The sequence below is a fragment of the Carettochelys insculpta genome, chromosome 6 (assembly GCF_033958435.1).
Source record: "Carettochelys insculpta isolate YL-2023 chromosome 6, ASM3395843v1, whole genome shotgun sequence".
Taxonomy (NCBI): domain Eukaryota; kingdom Metazoa; phylum Chordata; order Testudines; family Carettochelyidae; genus Carettochelys; species Carettochelys insculpta.
The window spans coordinates 69,721,101-69,745,727 of record NC_134142.1 but is presented as its reverse complement, the minus strand read 5'-3'; the positions used below and the strand labels follow the sequence as shown (position 1 = coordinate 69,745,727).

At 44.0% G+C, this 24,627-nt stretch overlaps 2 protein-coding genes across 2 annotated transcripts in view; one reads left to right on the top strand and one right to left on the bottom strand.

Moving 5' to 3' along the window:
* TMEM229B (transmembrane protein 229B) overlaps positions 1-24,627 on the top strand; it is a 193,545-nt gene that overhangs the window by 27,750 nt on the left and 141,168 nt on the right. The gene's annotated exons all lie outside the window — the stretch shown is intronic.
* Positions 1-24,627, bottom strand: part of PLEKHH1 (pleckstrin homology, MyTH4 and FERM domain containing H1) — an 84,953-nt gene that overhangs the window by 40,562 nt on the left and 19,764 nt on the right. Inside the window, exons 6-14 of the mRNA XM_074997210.1 lie at positions 18,314-19,317; positions 14,483-14,561; positions 13,169-13,260; positions 12,363-12,513; positions 11,232-11,371; positions 8,980-9,090; positions 5,589-5,675; positions 4,375-4,536; positions 84-164 (exon numbers count right to left, since the gene is read on the bottom strand). Coding sequence (XP_074853311.1) covers positions 84-164; positions 4,375-4,536; positions 5,589-5,675; positions 8,980-9,090; positions 11,232-11,371; positions 12,363-12,513; positions 13,169-13,260; positions 14,483-14,561; positions 18,314-19,317 — 1,907 coding nt within the window. The remainder of the gene's footprint in view (positions 1-83; positions 165-4,374; positions 4,537-5,588; positions 5,676-8,979; positions 9,091-11,231; positions 11,372-12,362; positions 12,514-13,168; positions 13,261-14,482; positions 14,562-18,313; positions 19,318-24,627) is intronic.

The window sequence follows — 24,627 nt, the reverse complement described above, 5'->3', positions numbered from 1 at the left end:
AGTATGGGGTTTTTGGAGTAAGAAGGGACAGTAGGTAAAGGAAGTCAGAAACTATGAGACATAGCAGAAGGAATACAAAGTACCTTGTCCTCATTACTTCGATAGTAGTAAAAGGTTTTCCCAATCAGTGCACACCAAACCAACTTAGAGTGGCCATGCTTCACCTACAGGAAGGACAAAGGAATGAAAGATTTCAACCTAGGGACTGGATCTTACTACACTGCCAGCAGTAGTTATTGGATTTTTTTTCTTTCCTTTCAAATCCCTTGTTGGAAGGTTCTCTATACTAGTTTTTCTGAGCTAGTATAAATCTCTCTTTCATGATCCGTGCACAAATGCAGGGAAACATTTTCAAAAATACCTAAGCCACTTAAATGCTTTTGAAGATGGAATGTAGGTGTCTAAGTAAGTGAGAGCACACCTACACTGCCAGGAAAACATGTAGCACTGAATCTGAGCTCAGGTCAAATGGCTTGGGCTGCAGGTCTAAAACCAGAGATGTATTGTCAGAGTCTGGGCTCTGGGACCCAGTGAGATGGGAGGATCTTGGAGCCTGGGCTCCAGCCCAAACAGGAGTGTCTACACTGCTGTTTTCAGCCCTGTGGCTCAACGTCCACTCAACTGATCCAGGCTCCATGACTTGGTGCTGTGGGTTTTATTTTGCAGCATTCCCATGTCCTGAGAGAGTTTCAAAAATTTTACCCAAAGTGATTGGTCATTAATGTGTTCTGAAATACAACATGCAAAATACATGAATGAAAAATTGTAAATAATGGGGAAATGCCCCCATCCAAGCAGACCAATGGACTTTACCCTGCTACACAGGAACATACCAATGGCCCCTGTAGTCGGGTGATCTATCTCCTATGGCTCTAATCAAGACCAAGCAGACATCTTCCAGGGGTACATCAACTCACCTAGATATTTGCCTCATTTTACAAAAGGCTAAATAAAAAGCAGCAGCAAAGTCAGTATGTACTAAAAGTTCATATGGACAAATCACTTGTTTGTATTGCTGTACATACTACAGTGCTGGTACAGTATTTAAATTCCAACTGATTTATTTTGCAATATGATAAAAATCAGAAAGCCAGCAATATTTCCCTAACAGTGTGCTGTGAACCTTTTACGTTTTTATATAGGAATTTGCAAGCAAATAATTTTTAAGTGAAGTGAAGTTTTGCATTAAGTAAGACAAATCAAACTTCTGGAAGGGGTACAGTAGCCTGGAAAAGTTGAGAACCATTGCCCTGAGCAAGCTACAGACCAGCCAAACTTTATGCTGCACTGGCCATTGTCCAATGGAAGACTTAAAGAGCCCCATAATTATGGCTATGACTTCCAGAGATCTCTGTGACTTGAGCTCCCCTGGGCTGGGAGCTCAGGCCCATAAGGTTTCCAGCTGCCAAGGGTGGCAGGAGATCTTACAGCGCAGGGACTTGGAGCTTCTAGCCCCTATGGGTGTGTTGAGGGCTTCTCAGCATTGTTTTAGTTTAAAAGTCATGGACAGGTCACCGGTTTCCATTAATATATCTTTACTGCTTGTGATGTGTCCCTGACTTTTACTTAAAAATATGCGTGACAAAATCTTAGCCTCTTCCACAATGCATCTTGTGCAACACTGTTCTAGGGCAAGAGTAAAAAATTCTTTCCTGAGCCAAAGTAGTGATCATAGTTCGTCCTGAAGCAAGAAAACTAATGTAATTGCCAATGCTATTCTTATGAATAAGTGTCCAATTCATTTGAAATCTTATAATTTTCTTGATCATATGCCAGAGCAACATATTTCACAAATTATGGCTACGTCTACACGTGCAGCCAACATCGAAATAGCTTATTTCGATGTTGCGACATCGAAATAGTCTATTTCGATGAATAACGTCTACACGTCCTCCAGGGCCAGCAACGTCGATGTTCAACTTCGACGTTGCTCAGCCCAACATCGAAATAGGCGCAGCGAGGGAACGTCTACACGTCAAAGTAGCACACATCAAAATAGGGATGCCAGGCACAGCTGCAGACAGGGTCACAGGGCGGACTCAACAGCAAGCCGCTCCCTTAAAGGGCCCCTCCCAGACACAGTTGCACTAAACAACACAAGATACACAGAGCTGACAACTGGTTGCAGACCCCGTGCCTGCAGCATAGATCCCCAGCTGCCGCAGAAGCAGCCAGAAGCCCTGGGCTAAGGGCTGCTGCCCACGGTGACCATAGAGCCCTGCAGAGGCTGGAGAGAGAGCATCTCTCAACCCCCCAGCTGATGGCCGCCATGGAGGACCCAGCAATTTCAACGTTGCGGGACGCGGATCGTCTACACGGTCCCTACTTCGACGTTGAACGTCGAAGTAGGGCGCTATTCCTATCTCCTCATGAGGTTAGCGACTTCGACGTCTCGCCGCCTAACGTCGAAGTTAACTTCGAAATAGCGCCTGACGCGTGTAGACGCGACGGGCGCTATTTCGAAGTTGGTGCCGCTACTTCGAAGTAGCGTGCACGTGTAGACGCAGCTTATATGTCACATTACAAAAGCATTTTCTTTAATTGTGAAAAATTTTGCATTTGTCTTGCACTGTACTATTGGAGAGGATCAATTTATCCCGACAGGGTGCTCTGTTTAATTATTCACTGTATATAATTAGGATATCCTCTTTCCTGGTGGGCTGGAACAATTTGTATAGTGAGGTTGCTGAGAGCCATTGAATCAAACTGTAAACCCTGTATATAACAACAGAGAGGTAGCCACGTTAGTCCGTACTCCAACAAAATAAGCCAGCCGAAGTGCAGCACTTTAAAGACTAACAAAACGATTTATTTGGTGATGAGCTTTCATGGGATAGACACACTTCATCAGATCAATCCCATTTCTAATACAGACTGACATTTATAAGTACAGAGGACCAAAAAAAAAAAAAAAAAGGCAATAAAAACTGACACAGGGGATGAGGGGCAAGGAGGATGTTAATTGTCCTTCCTGAGATAATTACGAGTATCATAGGAAGGGAAGCAGTCCTTGTAATGTGTGAAGTAATTGATGTCTCTGTTGACACCACGTGTTAATGTGTTGAATTTGAATATGAATTCCAACTCACAAATTTCTCAGCCTAATCTGTTTTAAATTCTTTTTGCTCCAGGACACAAATTCTGAGGTCTTTACCAGAATGGCCCACTCCACTGAAGTGTTCACTGACCAGATTATATGTATTGAGTTTCTTGATGTCTGCTCTGTGTCCCTTTATTCTTTGGCGAAAGTTTTGCCCAGTCTGTCTCACATGCATAGTGGCAATACATTGTTGGCACATAATGGCATATATAATGTTGCTGAAAGTGCACAAGAATGTGCCTTTGATCTTGTAACTTACATAGTTAGGTCCAGTGATGGTATCCCCAGAATAAGTGTGTGGACAAAGTTGGTAGCAAGGTTTGTTGCAAGGAAAAGTTCCAGGATTAGTATTACTGTGGTGTAGTCTGTGATTGCTGGTGAGATTCTCCCTTAGGTTAGAAGGTTGTCTATAGGAGGGAACAGGCCTGTCACCTAGGGCCTTCTGGAGTGTAGCATCATGATCAAGAATAGGGTGTAGGTTTTTAATGATAGGTTGCAGGGTTTTGAGCTACAGGTGATGACAAGTGGTGTTCTGTTATTGATCTTCTGGGGCCTATCTTGAAGTAGCTGGTTTCTAGTTATTCGTCTAGCCCTGTCAATTTGGTTTTTTTTTTTTTTTTTACTTCTTCTGGTGGGTAATTAAGTTTTATGAATTCTTGGTAGAGGTCTTGTAGTTTTCAGTCTCTGTCAGTAGGATCAGAGCAGATGCGAGCTCTGACGATGGAGATGGACAGAACACCACTTGTCATCACCTATAGCTCCCAACTTAAACCCCTGCAATTACCTCACGCATGACAGGGACTGCTTCCCTTCCTTTGATGCTCGTAATTATCTCAGGAAGGACAGCAACATCCCCCCACCCCTCATCCCGTGTCAGTTTTTATTGCAATTTTTTTGTCTGTTTTTGGTCCTCTATACTTAACAAATGTCAGTCTGTACTGGAAATGAGATTGATCTGATGAAGTGGGTCTGTCCCACAAAAGCTCATCACCAAATAAATCATTTTGTTAGTTTTTAAAGTGCTTCATTTGTGCTGTTTTGCCTGTATATAACAGAAGCCTTTCAAGCTGTACCACCCCACACCCTAGGTCCAGCACCTATCCTCTTTTCCAGCTCCTTTGAACTTCAGAAATCTACACCTCTGCCTCTCTCTATCCCCCCAGTTTCCAGAGAGAATTAACACACACATTTCTGGCAGGCCATCAGTATATAAACCTGAGAAGGCTATGTCTGTCCTTTGGGTGCAGAGACCGACTGTACTAGAGCCACCTTACCTTGGTGAGCCAGCCTTTCACAGTGGATTTGGCATCCTTCTGAGGGACAGCAGCAGAGCTGGTCACCTGCACCTTGAGAACACTCTGCAGGACACGGATCCATTCTTCTAGGATATTGGGAGAGTCTGCTGTAAGGAAGTAGGTCATCTTCTGAGTGATGAGCTGGAGAGAAAGGAGACTGGGAAATGTCACAATCTGTTCACATGTGATCTCTCCTTCAGATGTTGAGTCAAGGGGTCATACAGCGTTTTTATAAGAGAAGAGGAGTTAACCTCTATGTCCCTTACCAAACTCAAATGGTTACATTTGGCATTTTTACATCTCCCCACCTCCCCGCATGCCATGTTTTTGCTGAACAGAGTATTCTTAATTTCCTCTCCCATTCTGAAATATTGCTCAGGGCTATTAAACAGCTGCTGTGTGTCACTACAGAGATGGATGCATTTTTGTGGTGGGTGCAATAATGGCTCTCTTTTTTAATACAGCCATACTTATTGCCAGTTTTTGCCCTCTGCCCTTGAGAGCTTCCTAAGCACTTTGAGGCCCTGTGAAATAGAAGAGGTTCCATGAATATAAGATATTTACACTCTCAGTTAACTTCAGTCTGAGAAGGGCAGATGGGAGCTCACTCTATGCCAGAATGACTCAGAATGCAAGGGAGGCTTTCATACCTCATGTCCCTTACAAAGAAGTCACCTCACATTGATGGCCTGCCCTATGAGAAGTAAATGGGGCTGGTGGTGAGCACACTTCAAATGGTCTGGAGACTTAGTTTTCAGATAAACTCCAAGTTGTAGATGTTTCTCCAAAGCTACTGAGAATAGTCTCACCAAGAAGATTCCTGGAGCCCCTGTTTTTGGCTGGCCCAGAAGCAGCACAGTAAGTTTCTCTCACAGAGGCTTAATCTTTCTCAAGTAGGTGCTGGCTGTACAATACAGAAAGAAATGCTGCAGAGAGGCAGAGTTATCTGAACTTCTTTAAACATTGGAAAGCTGGGTTTGAGCTTTAGCTTACATTTCAGGTCTTTACTCACTTTTATACAAAAATGATTGTCTCCCTAGGCTGAAATGCAAGGAAAATAAAAGCCAGAAGAGTTAGTACACATCGATCACAACCAAGTACTCCATCCGGATGGAAGGTACCCCCTCACCCTCCCAGCTCTGTTTACATCCTTGCATGTGTATTTATGTGGAAGATCAAAAGGCAATTCTCACCTGAAATGTCTGAGACCCTTCACCCCGAATGATCTGGCAAGAAGAATTCAGTTCAGCCTGCCCCTGAGGCTTGCGGATAACATCGCTCTGTGGAAAAAGGAAACATTTTCAGAAGGCTCAGCACGAGCCTTACGAGCCAGAAGTATGGCAGATGAGACATCACACCTGGATGCATGCTAGGCAACCTGTGGATGCCACCCTGGGGAGAGACTAAGAGGTGCCTCGTCCACTGGGCTGATGAGAACTTAGCTCTGAGGAAAAATTAAGTACAGGACACCCATAAACATAGGCACCCCCAATAAGAAATATCCCCACACGAGGCTAACGAGGAATGTACAGAGATGGATGAGCAGGACATTTGTTATTTAAAACCATTTCTCTGTTTAGGAAGTCCTTAGAGATTTACAGATCACAGCTATGTAACTGCTAGAGACAATACAAGAATCATACAACAATGAACTTTTGTTTATAGAAACATAATATACAGTAATAGCAATCAGATCTCTGTTTAAACAGGTTAACTTGTTACAGAATGAGCATCTTTATGCTACCCTTGATATGTCATTTTAGTGTTTTGTTTTTCTAAGTAAAATCCCTGATTACGTGCTTTTAACAGACTAGATAGGTCTATCAGAGGTCAGTAACAGAAAAAATGGAAAGGTGTGCTACATTTTGGGGGCTTCCTGTTTTGCAGGTGACAATACTCCAAGTAAACAATAACTAAAATCTAAATATCTCTTTGTTCTGCCTCTTTTGCGGAATATGTAATTGTGCATTGTTTTTTCCATAATAAGGCCTCTTCCCTTTTTTTTGAATAATACCATCAGAGTTGACCTATTTTTCCCCCCAGTGAGTGGCTATCAGTAACAGAGCAACTACTAGCAGATAAGACTAATTTTTCATTTCCTTTAGCATGACCATTTCCACTAGGAAGCCCCCAGGAGGATGACCAGAAATTAACCATTTTTTAAAAATGATCAGCACTTTCTTAACAAAAATTCTACTCCACTTCTTAATTTCATCCTGTACTTTTGAGTTTGCTCCCCGGTTGCCAGTTTAATTTTCATATGGCCTAAGTTTGAAGTGCGTAACTGTGTAATGTTAACATTTTCTTTCATAAGTTTTCCTTGCCCTTTATGCCATTTTTCACTTTCAAGGTACATTCTTACACAAGTATGTAAATCCATGCAAAACTAACGCGTTAATTGCCCTTTGGCTGACTGGTGTACACGTACATACTTCAGTTGCGATATTGATAGGCTCCAGTTACCCTTGACTGACAGGTGTTTCTGAGTTACAGAACTGGATAGTTTTCCTTTTTCAGTCTTTAAGTCAGACACTATTTGAATCAAATAGTTAAGCCTTCAGAAAACGAAAACCGAGCTTAAGTTGTCTACAGAAAAGAAATTGAAATAATGGTATGTAAAACGTAAGATAGAAATTAGGAGTGCAAAGTGGAAACTGAAGAACAAATAGCCAAAATATTAATGATTTAATTTGTTTCTAAGAACCAGAAGATCTATGTGGGAATCTGCTAGACTACCAGAAGGTAAGGAGAAAATTTTAAAGAGAACAAGGACATTGCAGAGAAGCTAAGTAATTTCCTTTTACAGAGGCTGTTCCTCAGCTTCTGTAGATGTGTTTCAGATGAGATGCTGGTACAAAGTGATAAATGTAAGAGCAACAAGTCATTAGGTGCAGATGAAACTGATTCATGGGTTCTGAAGAAATTTTTAAGAATGAACTAGGTGAGCTGCTACCAAAGTTATGCAATCTCTCATCAAAACAAGCTGTTTGACAGAAGATTGGAAGTAGCAAATACTGCGTGGATCATAACAAGGTCACTAGGAATGCAACTGGGAATTGCAAGAGTATGACTTACCTGAATACCAGGAAAAATGTCTGAAACAATATATACAAAAATCAGAATTATTAACGCTCTGAAAAATGTGAAACGTTAAAGAGTGATTAGCATTGCTGCTGTAAAGGAAGAGACCCCATTTCCTATCTTTTTGAACAGCTTCATAAAATAGTGGCTAAAAGAGAACAGTTGCTAAATGTGTAGCAGATGGCAAAAGAGGGGAAAAATAAAGAAATGGGAAAGAACACTGGAAATATTGTAATGCCATTACAAAGATGGATGGTGCACCCTCACCTGGAACAGTGCATTTAGTTCTGGTTCCTCTAGCACCGAAAACGTGAGGAAAGTCAGAGAAGAATAACTAAAACTATTAGGGGCCCGGAAAGACTTTTCGGTGAGGAGAAAGTAAAAAGATTGCAATGGTTTAGAGAGGAGATGTAGATAAAAAATGAATGATACGACAGTGGTGAATTTGTTGTTCCTGTTTACACTTCATTGACTATCACTTTTTACATTAACTTGAATGACAAGAAATTTAAGTTTGTGAAAAGGAAACTTTTTATCCAAGTTTTTTTATGGAACTCCCTGGCATTAAATAGCAGTGAGGTCAAAAGTTTGTACGATTTTTAAAAGAATGAGGGCTTTTGGATAATGAAGACATCTAAAATTACTATAGGCAGAATGAAAAAATAAATTAAAACCCACTCATGTTTCAGGTCATAAGCCAGCCACAAACTGGTGGGAGTGAGGAAGAAACATCCCTTATGATGGGTTAAGTGTTCACTATAGTGTTTTGCCCACACGTACACGTACACATAACCCATCCTGTGACACATCTCACGTTGACCGCTTTTGTCGTGAGGATACTGGATGAAGAGATCCTGCTAGCAGATTTTTGGGGTGCCTACTCTCCAAGGAAATCTTATGAAAGAACATGATAACATTGTACAGTTAAGCACTTAAACTGAGGACAAATAAAAATTAAACTGGCAACCACAAAACAGCGCCTCGTGTATACATACTGCAGTACTCTTTACTCTGCAAACAGGGCAGCCCAGTGAATCGGAAGCCCTCTCTGTTGATAGAGGACCCCCTGGAGTGGCTACACTACCCCTTGTAGGATCAAGATACGACTCTGCAGGGAAAACTGCTGCGTTCTGTCGAAAGATTCTCGACATAGTCAACAGGTCTCAAGCCAGTTCCTAGTACGTAAGTTGTTACTTTAAAACACCTACCACTCCACAGAGCCCCTCTGTCTGAACAGAGAAACCAGTGATTGAATGGAGACACCCCTCATCCTTGGGGGTTGTACCCCAGGATCAGGGATGAGGCGCATTGGCAGGATAGGAAGAAGGCCAAGCCTTTACCTGCTGCCACTCACATTGTCTCTGTTACATGAATAGAGACAGGACTTCAGTTGCCAGGACCATCACTGTGGTACCTTTCACTGGGTCATAAAGCTACCTCGGACTTCCAACAGCCTTTCCCCCCTGTATCTGACACTGGTGTAAGAGTCTGCTTCTTTCTCACCGGAGATTTGTAGTACATGATTTGTCCATTTCTTAGAACAAACCAACGTCTCTTCCAGATCTTCACCTGGCTGCCCATTTTCAGCAAATAGCCTGACTTTTCCATGGGCTCCTGGAGGATAAAGGATATGTGGATTATCCTATGCCCACAATGAAAGCAACTGAGAAGTGCCCACACCAAGGGACGCCATCTGTCATGTCCCAGCATCCAACATCTTCTCTCCAGTTCAAATTGCCACATGTTTGGACCCACATCATTGCATAGAACTTAGAGAATCTGCTGCTACCATGCTAAGTAAGAATTTGCTAAGTAACATGGTGTTTGTGTCACACAACTAAGAAGGTACCCGAAAGCAGGACTGGTCATGCTTTCAAAGCTTACCTGAGTCACGACAGCCGAACTGGCAATAAAATCTGGGTCTTGTAACTCTTGCTCTGTTGCTCTGAAGTGGGGTAAGCAAAGTGTGTGTGTTGGGGGGAATGCCCCCTCAGGGGGTATGAAATTTCATAAGCGGGGAGACACAGCACAATCGGCTACCGGGTGTCAGGATCATTCTTCTTATTAAAAATGTTGAAATATGTTACTGTTTTAATATATGCATATTCACATTTATATACTGATTAACTAAGTTCTTACATTCTACATGCATATTTTCTTACATGTCCCAAATGGGGTTTTTTCATATGAACATCACCAAAATATATGTCCATTTAGATTAGCAGAGCCCCACAACCTGTCTAATGTAATCACAGGGATGAAAAAAAGTGGGGCCCAGTGTAAAAAGTTTACTCTAAATCACAAGATCAGAATGCCTCCAGTGTTTCCAAATTACTATTTTCCTGTACAATGTGCTAAGCACCCTTCCAACATGAAGTAAAGATAAGTTCTAGGTAGCAGTAGCTCAACTCTCAAGTATCAAGCCTTTTGCATGTATACTGCTTTACTTGCAAATAGAAGAGTTTTGAAAAAAAGGGTGGAGGTGTGTAAATAGTGGACACTCATGAGAAATTCATAGCATTTTAAGGCCTTACAGGACTATGATCACCTCATCTCGTTTCCTGAATAACACACAGGCATAGAATTTGATTAAGTGGTTCCTGTGTGAAGTCTATAATTTGTGGCTGAGTTGATGACATGGAACCTTAAACAAAATGCATCTCATGCCACCAAGCCATGTGCTTCCCCCTTTGTCCTTCCCCTTGCTGCTAGGCAGGAATTATGTAGTCGCTGCACAGCACCAGTCTCATAGATACAGCACAATGTACCTGGGCTTGCAGAATCAAGCCCATGCCAGTGACAATAAAATAAATAATAATGGGTGTTTATAGATGGATAGATAGATACACACACACATTTTTCATTGGGTAATAGCTGTTTACAGAGATGTACAATTATCTTTACCCCCACCCCAAATTTTATACAGGAGGAAATGGGGGCCCATAAAACTGACTTGACATCATACAATGAGTCAGTGGCAGATCTGGCAATAAAATTTGGGTCTTGTGACTCCTGCTCTTGCTCTAAATCAGTGCTTCACAACTTGTGTGCTGTGGCACAATGGTGTGCCATGAAGCGACATTTAGTATGCCTCAGAGCCCAGCGCCAGGAGTGTCGTCTGCTGCTCTGCACATGTGCCCCACCACTTGGAGGGAAGCACATTGCAGCTTTGGGGTGGTGGCAGCAGTGGTGGCTCTGGGTGAACAGTGGCAACTGCTCTGGTGAGTCACCAGCACTGAGTTAGAATTGGGGGTGGGGAGAGGCAGGTTGGGGTTCCTGGTTCTGGAGGAGGGTATTGGGTTAGAGCAGGGGACAGGGGGTGTCTGGCTCTGAGGGAGGAGGAGGAGATTGGGTTATATATATTGTGTGTGCAGTGAAATTATAATGAGTGCTGAAGTGTGCCATGAGGTGATAAAGGTTGCTAAGCACTGCTCTAAATCACTAGACCAAAATGTTTCCAGAGTAAGAACTTCTTGTTTTTGTTCAAATGGGTGAAAAATGGTCGGGATAATCAAACTTTAGGCTGATGGCCCGAAGGCCAGGAAAGACTCAGCACCACACATCTGGCCACATACATCATGGAGGTTCCACATTCTTATGAAGTATCAGGCAGTGACTTCTGTCAGAGACAAACTGATTCAACAGTCTGAATCAGCAAGGAAGATGAACCTATTTACTGTAGCTTTGCCATTCCTCTTTCAGGATCAGTGCTGTATCCTCATCCAAAACTGAAGTCCAAGGGGTGCAAAACTTACACTGCAGATTCCACCATCAGTAGAATAGGAAGATGTCCGCTGCAGCTTGTGCTCTGGCTCTGAATAGTCACCTTCCAGAGAGTAGGCGTCAGGGGGGATGGCATAATCACTCTCTGAGCTCAGCGAGGACACAGATACGCCTGCCAGGAATTAAGGGACAATGAGAATCCTACATGCTCAGTATCTGTGTGAGATCTGTAACTTGCTCCCTGAGCCTGCACTCTCTGCGAAAGCCTCTAATTCAATCACAAAAGTACTTCATTCGACATGAGCAAACCAATCAGATATTGTTCGAAATCCTGGACATCCAAACTCAACACCCAAGCCTATGAACTCATTCTTCAGAAGAGGGGGAAGGAATTCTATAATGTAATGAATTCAGGGATGCCTAATTACAGGTAAGATGCTACCTAAACCACACATGAGGATTTTACCTAATAACACTCAAGAACCTGTGCTGTCAAATCACAAGCCTTTCACTTGATCTAAAGGATAAACTCAACTGGTTACTAGAAGTGCATCTTTACTTTCTGCAATCCTTCTGCTTCTAGATTCCAGTGGCACACGGACACATTAACCAGTACAGAATGAGAAAAGACCATTGTAAGTCATATACACAGAATTCAGGTTTACTGTTTGCCATTAGCAATGACTGTGCTGCTTTCTGGAAAGTTAGATTGGATCCATTAGTCAGTTCTCATTCTCCTGTTTTTCGCTTTCACTTACACTGATTAAGATGCTCAGTATCTGGTGCTCCAAAGACAGAAAAAAAAAATTGCACCTTTTGAGTGCCATTTGGCTTCTGGTGCAAAATTTACCAGCTTGTGACAGAGATAGTAGAAGCCAACAATTTAATTGACATGAGTTGGCACTAGCATGCTTATCAAATGGCCTTGAGAAAAACAGAAGCATTCTTGTTTGTTTTTAGTATACAACTAATGTGGAATGCTCTTAATTCCAAGGTTTTACATGCCACAATCATTTGGCTGTAACAATCAAATGGAGAGATCCCCAAACTGGCGTCAGAGTTCCACTGCAGACTAAGAACTATTTTAGAAGACCATTTTCTCCTGAGTGGTGGTTGGCAGCCCAAGACTGCCTACTCTCCCAATTTTACTGGGTTCAACTTACCTCGTTTCACAGCACGAGGACTGCCTGGAATGCTGTTCTTTCTGATCTCAGATCCACCATTGGAGGTCCTGAAGCTGGCATGGGAGCTGCAGTCATCATCAGAGCCCGAGGACTCATCTGAGAAAGGAACGTTGCTGATCTGGGTGGCTTTCTGGAAAACAAGCCTTCAGGATTAGAATGTAAGGAAGGAGGATCTCCAATGACAAACACATGCTACAATTCAAAAAGAGATAGCACAAACAAAACAGGCCAGTTTAATCTCTTCACAGCTATGCAGACCCTCTCTCCCCACTTGCCACCAAGCCATCTCATTTCTCATTTTCCAGGGACTCTCCAGGCCATATTTCCAGGTCCCATATTCCTGAGTCTCTCTATCTTTTTAGGGCTCCACAAACCCAATCGATCTTCTGTTTCATTCTCATTCACAATCCAGCCTCCACCACCTCACTAACCAAGAACTGCCTGGTCTCAAACATGTATCAAGGTTTCATCCTTCCAGAATGCGGGATCTGTAGTCTCAGTGGACTGAACCTTTAAGTTTCACTTTAAGCAAATTCAGTGGTGTATTCAGGGACTTAGCAAGTTGCCAATATTGCCCTCAGATTGGCAAAGCTAAAAATTATTTTAAATGACAATCAATACCATGTGTGTGCATGGCATGTGCTATTCCACTGCAGCCTGTCCATTTGAAGGGCTACCTGGCATTCTCAAGCCTTCTTGTCAATTCAGTATTGTTCCATGCTACTCTCAAGATGGTGCCAACTCCCCATTCTTTGCTTAACAGAAAAGGTGAGGTAATCCCTTACCCCCTTCAACATGGTGTAGACGGGACATGTAACATTTCTGTAGATGAGGCAAGTGAATGGCCCAGACGCTGAACATGATGGAAAATTTGAAACTAGAAAATTCAGAGAGAGAACAAAGGCACTAGTGAAAAACAGCAGGTTTTAATGGAGGGAAGTAGGTGTGAAGGCACTAATGTAGCCATAGGGAACCTAAACTAGATGAACTGGTGAGGGAGTGGTGTCTTCCTTGAAGACTTGATCATGCAAAGGTTGTGGGAATTACTAATTGTGTAAAGTTTTCAAAGGTGACAGTACTTCCTCTTTCACTGTGCCTATGAGATAACTCACCCACCCTCGCATTCCTCCCCAGGACAATGGCAGCCAGACACAGTCAACGACATAGTGAGAGGCAGCACCAGGAGACACTAGCATTCTGGTGGAGAGGTGCATATCTGAGCATGGTTTAGCTGAAATATGGTGAGACTGTTTAGTCACTTTACTAAGAGAGCATACAAGAAAGGTATTCCACTGCTCCACACTTTGTTGGCCCAGGGCTAGTCTTAGACCTGTTCAATGCCTTTAGTGACATGGGGTCAACCAATCAAGGTTCACACACATACCACAGAGCTGCGAGCCAGAGCATTATATCCAAGGAAGTCAGTACCAGAGATCCATGCCAGATAATTAAGTCCCTAACTGCTCTTCCCATCTTCATTTTGAACAGTTCCATGCCTGGCTTTCTGTGATATTGGTAGGTCACCAAAGGTTGTGGGAGCTCAGAAATAGATGGAAGGTGATGGTGGGGTCACCCTGAGAGCAGATCACAGGCAGGTAAGCATACAAAAGCAGCATGTGCAGAGAAGTGTCTTGTCATATGTGGGGAAGGAGCTAAATGGGGGGTTCCATAGAAGTTACATAAAACAGAGGTCAGAAAAAACAAGGATTGGTGCTTTAGGGTATTTCTGCGCTGGAATTTGGGGCAAGTCTCTCAACCCAAGTCCACAGACTCATAAAAACAGCAGTGTAAACATAACTGTGACGTTGCAGCTCTCCCTCCCATGTGCAGACTCCAGAGTCAGAGCAACATCTACACAATTATTTTAGTGCACTAAATAAACCCTGCTTAGCACAAATCCATGGCCCTGGGCTGGAAGGCTTGCTCTGAAGTGCAGTGTAGACATACCCATCTAAGGCCAGATATCTTCCTCAGCCTGGCTGACACTCAGGGTGAGATCTGATTTGAAAACAGACAAGAAAGGGCAACAACATGAACAGTCAGAGGCTAATGCCTTACAGCCTCAGCCCCCCTCGAGATGGATCTTATCTTGAACTTACTCCAGCTGGGGGAGTCAGTTCCAAGGGCCACTTCCGACAGCCTCATGCCAGATTTGGCTACCGCATAGATCCGACTCTCCTGGAAAAGTAGCATTATACAGGGCAGTGATCAGACAAAGCACCAGAACAGAACAATCAAGCTGTAAATTTCACTTGTTCAGGTCTAATGGCCTCACATTCCTTTTCAGTCCTGACCAGCAGCACCACCTATGAAAGAAATGATCTCTAAGGAGAACCTGACTGGTGGCATGGTGGATGGTGTTTGGTAGGGAATAGTAGATGTGATATCCAGTGCCATCCCCTGACTCACAGCAGAACTGCTGATTGTGCTGCAAAGATCACATCCTCAAGCTGGGACACCTACACTCAATCATCAGCTTAAATCGTAATTTAGGAGTGCTGATTTCTTTGCCATGAACAATCCATTAAGCTGTACTAAAAAGATCTAAAGTGAACAGCCATAATAGAATCAACAGGTGTGAAAGATTCCCATTCTTTGCCAAGGGAATGGAGGCAATGGATGGAATTATTTGATTAAACCTTAGGTCTGAGTTGCCAAAGAGATGGCCTTTCACCTCTAAAGATATCAAAGAGCTTCATAAATGACACAAATTCCATGGGAAAGAAAATTTGACACTTAAGGCAACGTGAGAAATTAAGGAGTCAAACGTGGGTAAATGCAGAGTTAAGATTGGAAGATGCTCCTTAATTCTGCACCCCCATGCTTTATCCCTATATAATTAAGTATGTCTAATATATAACATTACACATAAAAAACCTACATGAAAACAGCATTAGGGTTGAAAAGTTGAAAACTCAGAATTTAGGCTATTCCAGTATTCAGGTTAACCATGTGCATGTGCATTATAATACAGTCTTTAATTACATGAACACATACTGTTTTCTATAGGACCCCTGCCTCAATCACTGCACAGCACAGTACAGCAAACTGTTTTAACCAGCTACCATCCAGAATTCTTCAATAACCAGCATTTTAACATGTAGACACTAGAGTCAAAAGAAGTAAGTCAAAGAGGGTGTCTTGCTTTGTGCATGAGTTCAGTGCCATGGTGAAAACCACGGGAACTAACCTCCAACCACTTGTTACAAACACCCCCTCCCCAGTGCTTGACTGAATCGCAGAAGCTGGTGGTCTGGTTTGTGTACGTGGCAATTATGGCTTTCCCCCCAGAGACTCGGTGAGTTCCCTCCCTATCTAAGCTGGGACATGAGTCTGGGTCAGCCACTCACCAGCTACAGCGCACAGACGAAGATAAGCATGCAGTGCCCACTGCAACAGCTCTTGACTGGTGGTGCCCAAGCCCCTGGGCACAGTCCTGTTTCTCTCTTGCCTGCCTGCCTGCCTTCTGCTAAGACAGCCCCAGAGCCAGGCAGCATGGCGCTCTCCACATCTGGTCCCTGCTTCTCTCTTACCCACCTTCCACTAAGACAGCCCTGGAGCCAGGCAGTGCAGGGCTCTCTACATTTGGACCCAGCCATTGCCCGTGCCTGGCTACCTCTATTTTATACAAAATATTTGAATATCTGGCAGCCTCCTGGTTCCAGGGATGCCAGGTATGAAAGGGTTTACTGTACTTATTGAATGAGCAGCTATTCAATAGTTTGGTTTCTCCTCGTTGTTCATTAGGTGGCCCGATGTTTCATTTAACACATACAGTTCAAGTCAGGCTCTACATTCCTTCTGGAATTTCTCTGGCACTCATCAATCACTACAGTACCTGAGTGCTTCACAAGCATTGATTTGTCTTCACAAAACCCCTGTGAGATGAGAGGGTGTTTTACAAATGAGAAACTGAGGCCCAGAACAATTAAGGTCAAAAGTGTCCACTAATTTTGGGTGCCCAACTTGAGACACTTAGCACCTGATGTTTCAGAGAGCTTAGCATTACATAGCACTTTACAGGTTCAAAGCACAGCTCCCACTGACTTCAGTTGCAGCTATTACTGCTAAGCATTATTGCAACTCAGACACCAGGGTATCTAGAAAAAAGGAATACAGTTAGTGACCACGTGCGAAACATAGGGTTTAAGTCACTGTTTCCCAAACTTTTCCTGTCATGTCCCCTTTACTACTAAATGGAATCTGTCTAGGAGCCCCTGCTCCTTCCATTGAAGCCTGGGCTGAAGGCAGAGCTGAGGGAGGAATTGAAGATGGGGGAGGAGCTGGGGCTAGAAGCAGAACTGGCTAGGGTCAGAGCAAGAATGAGGACAGAACTGGGCTGGGGACAGAGGGGAGCTGCAGCTGGAGCTAGCCAGGGGCAGAGCGAGGCAGAGGGGTGCTCCCTGCCTGCCCCAAGGGACACTGGCCTGCTCCTGACTGCTACGCCATGCTCCCTAGGTGAGCATGTTGTGCAGTTTAGGGACAAAGCAACTCCACTAGCATCACACAAGAACTCAGTGACAGAAGCGGGGACAAAACCCAGTTCTCCAGGTCAGCATTTAACAGCCTTAACCATGAGACTATCCCTTCTCTTCCTGCAGTCCCTGACCTCAGTCACCACACCCCTCCCAAATTCTGCAACAAGTCAGGCAAGAGTCCTACAGACAACAGCATCCTTCACAGTACAAGTCTGATTCATCCCCAGAGCAGGTCCAGGCTAAACACTGAATGAGGCAGGAGTCCTGCAGAAAAAATTGTGAGATCCATACTTAAAGGCTAAGTCTGCATGACAAAGCAGGAGGCATGATAACCATCTTGCATGCCCATACTCAAACTAGCTCAATTAGAGCTAGTGAGGGTTGCGTATATGAGCGGGGAATTACATCCCTCGCTCATAATTTAGAGATAGCTGATTTTGTATCATAAAGCAAATGCACAAGAGGGCCAAATTAAGATTGCACAAGCAATCTTAATTCTGACCTCTTCTGACTTTTGAGGGCCTGACTTTCCAACCTTAAAATTTTTCTTCTCATGCAGCTTGTGTATGGAATGTCCTGTTTTTCTTTTTTTAAAAGAAGCAAACTGAATAAAAACCATCAGCAGGGTTGGAACATTTAGATCCCTCATTGCCCTGCAACTTGTGCCATTTAAATTAATAAAGTAACTGGTAGTCATGGTTGTAGGCAACAAGAAATCCTGTGGCACCTTATAGACTAACGGATATTTTATATCTATTATCTATAAGGTGCCACAGGACTTCTTGTTGTTCTCGAAGAAACAGACTAACATGGCTACCTCTCTGATGGTTGTAGGCAGTTCTCTTATATGTGGGGTAGACATTAGAGGGGGATGAGACATGCTCTGTTAGAGCCACACTTTACTTTCGCTGACAGTAATGTTCAGACTGTGAAATCTTTGGTTCCTTTTCAGATTCTGGAGAGAAGCTAGGAAATGTTCTCTAATGGTGACAGCTCCTTCTGATGCTGTCTCCTACAACAGCCTGCCCTAGTGCTATTTCTCCCACTGCCTTCTCTCTGGCTTATAATTTTACAGGGGACAGAACCAAGGGTGATCCTGCAACTGCGAATTTGCATTTCTCAACTTTTGGGTTTGAATTTTCACCATTAATGTTTCTTTAGTGGGAACTACTTCCAGTGAACCTTTTGCGCTCCCCCCTTTCTTTTTAAAGAAAGGAAAAAAATAAAAAATGCTAATTTGACCAGTACGTCCCATTATCTGGAACTATTTGGCTTAATAACTTATCAAAGCAACCATCTTTAACTAAGGTTGTCAGGAGCCAAACAGCCCAGACCAAAATCACGGTGTGCATTCACCTCGGCAATATAAGTCTAATCATTATTTACAGAGGCAAGCACCTACGGATGAGAAGTGAGCAGAACAGAGTATGTTGTGTCATCTGCGTTTCTTACCCAGGATGGGAGCCTGTGCAGTGGAGGAGTGGGAGGTTTGTCTCCTGAGTCTAGCGGCCCAGGTTCAGAATTCCCAGATTCATTTTTAGCTGAACCAGGATACTGATCAATCTCCACACACACCCCAGCCTCTTCTCCCACAGGACATTCTTCTGTCTCCATCTTTTCTTGCAGCTCATCATCATCAATGTCCGTCTCCTCCACTGGAGCTGCGCAGAGACTTGAGGCTGTTATGGGCTGGAAGGGGTCAGTCTCTACACTTGGTACATGATGGAAGCGATGGACACCTGGCTGGGGCTGGCTGTAATGCCTCTTTGCTAGCTGGATACTATCTCTTGGGGAAGTGGGTGTCCGGATTTTTGGGAGAGTCATACTATTGCTTAGGCCATATTCCCTCCCTGGAAAGGTCAGATATGCTGAAGTGATGGACGATGGCGTTGGCTCTGCAGCTGGAAGACAGCCATCAGGAGTATTCATCATCTCTCCTGGGGATGAGTCATCCAGCCTGTGGGAACGGAACTTGGCACTCAGCTCATCTGAGGAATTGCCCAGCTCTGATGCCCTCTGCTCTGAGGTGCTAAGAGGGCTCTGGTTTCTTCCCAAGGAAGACTGGAAAGCCAGGGCTTCAAGGACACTTGTGGATTCAACAGCAGAGTCCAGTGATGTGGGATCAGGGCATCCTGAGCTGGTGTCAGAGATTACAGTGGGGAACATATCTTTCTCTGCAGAAAGCTTCCAGTTTGATGAATCAGGGATGACCTTCAGCATGTTCTGGGAGGGCAATGACTTATTGGCTTCTTCTGCAATGGAGGCGTTATCGACAAGGATCATAGCTGGTGTAGGGGAAACACTTTTAGCAGCTGTTCTCTGACACTCCTGCTTGATGCTCGTCCCAAGGAGCACAGAACTCTGGTCTGGTTTCTCAAGTGGGGGAGACAATAGCATTCTGGGCACCAATGGGCTGTTGCTCCAAAGAGTTTCACTGGGAGGGCTGGTTGTCAGGTCTTTTTTAAAAAAAAAAAAAAGATGGTTAGTACTTTAGATGGTCTTTGTCCAAAATGTTACTTGTTTGGATGAATTCCTGTCAGACACTCTACTCATTATATCTACACGGCATATGGGACCAAGCCTCCCAGCAAAGGTCTCACATTACAGTAGCAGGGATAGCATTTTCATACTGAAAACAGTGCTTAATTTGTGTCAGGGCTTGTCAGGGTTGCACCTTGACACCTTGGCAGGCCATTTCTTAATAAAGCAAAAACAAAACAAAACAGATTGAGCCCCAGGACCTAAATGCATAAACCCCAGCACCTCTTTCATTACAAAGTAAGCACTGACTAAAAATAACTATGTAGCTGTAGTGGCTCAGGCACTCCAGCACAGGGGAAGCAGAGGTAGACTTGAGCGCCTGAGCTACAGCCCAAATCACAATGTCAAAGCAATGTCTACACAGCTATTTGTAGCAGAGCAGCATGAATCCTACAAACAAGTCTTTAGATCCAGGCTGGGAGGCTCGTGACCAGATGCAGTGGAGATATACTCCTCAGAAAAGATAAATGATCCAGCTACGATAGTGTCCTTTCTCTGACAAAAGCTAATATCCAGTTGACCAGAGGGAAGAGAAATGCCACCTGTACCTTATATACCCGTGCAACATTATGTCACAGGCGACTTAATGATCAGAACCTCAGCTGGCATAAATTAATATAGTCCCTTGGACTTCAGTGGAGCTACATTACATTAAACTAGCAACTTATCTGGCTCAATTTCCTTCTGTCCCCTGCTGTTGAGGAGTGGATGCCTTGAAGCATAAAGATTTGAGAGCCTTCATAATTACCACCAGCAGCTAAAGATGTTAATCTCTGCTTAATTCCTTTATAATCTAAATTATTTTCCCCAGTCATATTTGTGGCAGTAAGTCCCTTAAGTGCATAACAGCGTTTGTTCATAAGAATTTCCTTTTCAGGTTTATGTTCTCATTCCATGTGTTGCTGTGTTACAAGATGGGATAAACAGGTATGCCTGGTTGACTTTCCAAATTTCCTTTATTTAATGCCTATATAATCTCTCTGTTCCATCACTTCTATTTCACACTGTGTCTTTGAGACTATCTGAACTACACAGATACCTTCTACTTGTGTCACTGAGGGCATGGAAAAGGACGGCGTATCTCTGCTCAGCTGCAAGAGGTTTGGCTTACAAACCCCTATAACTCAGGGACATCCATGGGAAGGCCATGTGCCTCCTAAGAGACCTCTTGCCTTTATGGGAACATGCAGGATTGTGGGTTTCTGGTGGGCAGTCACTGACCCTGATCCTGCTCTCAGGAGATGCAGAGTGAGTTACAGGTGGCAAAGGGAAACAAAGACAAACTATGATTAGATTAGTGGAGACAGAAATAATAATTCATATTTACATAGCACTCGTAGGCCAAATTAATACCCCAAAATGCTTTACCAAACTGGTGAAAAACTCTGCTCCAGAGGCTGCACCACTTAAACAAAAATCTAAATTCAGTTGCACACCATTGAGCCAACTCAATTTAGTTTTTTTTGTTTTAGCAGTGGCAGCTGGAGCCACTCAGCAGTCAACTGTAGCAGGGAGCACAGAAGAGAAAGTTAGCTGGCCACAGAGCCCCCATTTGGGTGGAAGTCTAAGCCAGCAAGAGCAGGAGGGAGGGTGGCTGAGCCTGCTGTTGCAGGAGCCGCAAAACTGTGTTGAGTAGTAGGAGGAGCTGATGTGGAGCAGCAGGGGGATGCAGAACTGTCGACACTGAGGCAAGTTAAGCCTGCAGGTGGGTGGGTGGGGGCAGTTGGGTCTCAGAGGCGTTAAGCCTGGGGGTGGAGAGGGGGAAGGTTGGGGCTCAGGAGAGTTAATCCTGGGGATACGGGCAGGTTTGCAGGATGGGGCAGGTAAAGCCTGGGAGTAGGGGGCAGATTTGAGGGCTGAGGCGGGTAAAGCCTGGAGATGGGGGTAACAAACTTTCTAACTGGTACAAACCATTACGTGCATGCTGTTTTTAAAAAGGGGTGATGAAAACCACTGTTTGATGTTATTTATTAAGGACCATCTCATATTCACATGCACTGTGGCTCTTGAAGGATTGAGTTTGTAGCTGAATTTGAAAAAATAGCTCTTCTCGCTGTTTCGGTTGCAGACCCCCACACTAAGGTTTCATCCTTTCTGCCCAGGAGGGCTAAAGAAATGATCTGGCTCCTTACCATTTTTAATCTTTCCTAAGATAAAAACCCCTCACCCTGCCCCTAAATGTCTAATAATTTCAGATGCTCCTTTCTGGACCATCTGCAAAATCCTGACAGGCAAAAAAAAGGTGTGTAATGCGTGCAAGAGAATGGGAAATTGCATGGACCATTGCAGGTCTTCTGATAACCTCAATATTTTTATTGTGTTGTCTGTCCCAAAGAGTGAGTTTCCAAGATGCTTTAGAAAGAAATTATGTCTACAAATATCTAGGAATAACAATAATTCATTGATAATGTTGTTGGAGTGTCATAGATGTCACAAACCCAACAGGGTCTTTATAAGGACAACGCACATTGAAACAGCACACAGATGGAGAAGAGGACAAAGGAGAGGGGAAATTACTGCCAGTTGCAGAGAGAATAAGGATGGGATCCACAAAGAGACTTAAGCATTGCAGTGCTGAGGCTTTGTCTACACATCTAAAGTTTACAGTGCAGCTGTGGTTGCTCTTTAACACAGTAGCATGATCATGGCACTGACACAGGGAGATAGCTCATCAAGTAACCACCACCATGAGGGGCATAACTAACAGCAGTGGCAGTGTGACCTCCAACCTTGTTTATGGTGGAGCTTTATAATGCTGCACTCAGGGGGCAAAAGAAAGTTACAGCAAGCAAAATGGTAGCGTGGACAAGCACTGAGTGTCATGGCACCTAACTTTTAGGATCCTAGAAAATCATAGGAATAAGCTGCAATCTACAAAGCCTGAGTTAAGTGCCTAGGGTCTCTTTACAATGAATGAGGAGAAACAGATACCTTAGTGTGTGAGCCACAAAGCCAGCTTGCTAAGCAGTGTGCCACCTAGGGTAGCTAATTGCTGATGCTGATGTCAGGGGTGTGTGAGAAGCTGCTCTCAAGTCTTTTCACACCTCAGTTTGGGCTGCAGGGAGGCACCTATTTCTGCTTAGAAATCCCTGAACAGAGACCAGCCCCCTGAAGTTAAGCAGTTTATATCCCAAAGAGGCTTCGTTGCAGCCTGCCTCAATCTACGCAAAAGGTCTAGGAGGAGGGGTACCAGCTACTTTATGACTTTTAGCCCATTGGTTAGAACACTCACTGGGGATGTGGGAAAGCCAGGTTCAACACCTCCCACCCCCAGCCAGAGGGGCACAAAGAATTTGAACACACATCTCTAACTGCTGAGCTATTGGATATTGCCATGTGGGGCTCCCTCAGTCTCTGTGCCTGAAGCTGGTCCTCTATGGATAAGTAATGATAAGGAGTGATTGGCACACTAACCAACGAGCTATAGAACCATTCTCGCTCTGTCTCCATGACCGTTTAAGTGTTTATCCACAAGGCAACAGTCCAGGGACTTAACATGTCTAAACTTAAGGCTTAGGCCCCTAGGTATTTTTGTGGATATCAGCCTAAACTCACATTCTTGAGATATGTCACAGGGTGACTGTCCCTTTAAGAGGATATGAAGTCCTGTGCACCTGTGACTGATTACCTGCTGCTCAACAGGATATAAGGGAAGATATCTGGGTATTATAAACGGTGAGACAAGAGAAGGGAATAGGAGAAGAAGCCGCTGAATATCTTGAGAAAGTAGGGGAAGAAGACTGCAGTCTGCCCAGCCCAGCAGCCAGGAAGAACTAGAAACTGGAAGGAGGAGGCTTGGAGCCTCTCCTGTGGCAACACCCAGGACTGAATTTTGAGACGCAGGGGAGGGAGGGAAGGAGATCATGAGTGGGTATGGGAGTGTCTCAGAAAGAGGCAAATTATGCAGAATGAGTGTTTTTGAATTGCATACGCGTAGATTAGACCCAGAATAGCAATATTTTTTGGGATTCTGGACTGGCAATTATTTAAGGAGCCCTGCAGATGGAAGGCAAGGTGCTCTATTGGGCAGGTATGTCCTCTTTCTAGATATGAAGAAACAAGGACCATCAGTGCCAGATCCTATAGGCACAAGGAACTGACTGGGACACTCACCTAGTCTTAACGTGATCCCTGAATAAATCTCCTTGCCCCCTACATCAGTGCAGCTCTGCAACACAGCTATTCATATGAAATATTACTAGTATGTTTCCTGGCTTCCAGGGATGCCAGGAGATGAAGCTGTTAATATCGGCATGGCTGGCTACAATGGATTTATCTGTCTACTAGGGCCTCTCAGTCTAGCCTGGCACAATGAGTCTGTGCAGTAATGCTGGTGGGGGAGGGGGTAGAAAGGGAGGGCAGTGCTGAGCTGTTTGCCGTTCAATGGACTGGGGTCCAGAGAACACTTAATACTAGATTATTAACACAGCTTACCGGCATTCTGTCTGTGTAAACAGCCAGAAGGGAAGAGAGAAACCCCCTTGCAAAGCACCTGACCAGAAGTGTACTGAGATTTGGCAAGAACTTTGCACAATTTCCCTACTGCTGGAGGGGTGGGGGCAGAGGCATGAAACATCTCAGGAAGGGAGCATTTCTCTTCTGCTAATATCTCAATCTCCCTTGCGCAAATCTAGGTCATCTGCTTCCATTTCTTGATTTTATTTTAAATGCAATGAACTTAAGGCTAGTAAGACTGTGGAAAAGGAGACGTTCTCTTTTTAACAGTCCATTATTTTCTGAAGAAAGGTGCTGGATTCACAGTCCTAGAAAATAAAGTCTTCTCTTTAGCCACAGAATTGGCTTGGGAGCTAGAAAAATTTGCATTGTGGTGGTGCTCAGAGCCATTGAACTACATTGTAAATCCCGTATATTGTAGAAATTACTTCAAGCCACAGGTGCAGCAGGAACCTTCATTCCAGCACCTATGGAACAAGTACATCAAAGGCATACCCAATGTAAGCTCCTTCCACCCTTATCTGCCAAAATGCCTCAGCCTTGTGCCACAGGGAATGCTTTCCTTCCTCGCCCAGAGCAATGGGGGAAGGTCAGTCTCCTTAGCTCAGTCAGTCCTCACTTCCTCTCTACTAACATGGTCAGCAAAAAGTCCAATTACATCACTTGTGATGGTGGCTCTCTGGCAATATGGATGCCTCTACCAGGGGAGGAAATATAGTGAAATTTATCAAGGACTTGATCTTGCACTACTGACATCAGTGAAGGTTTTG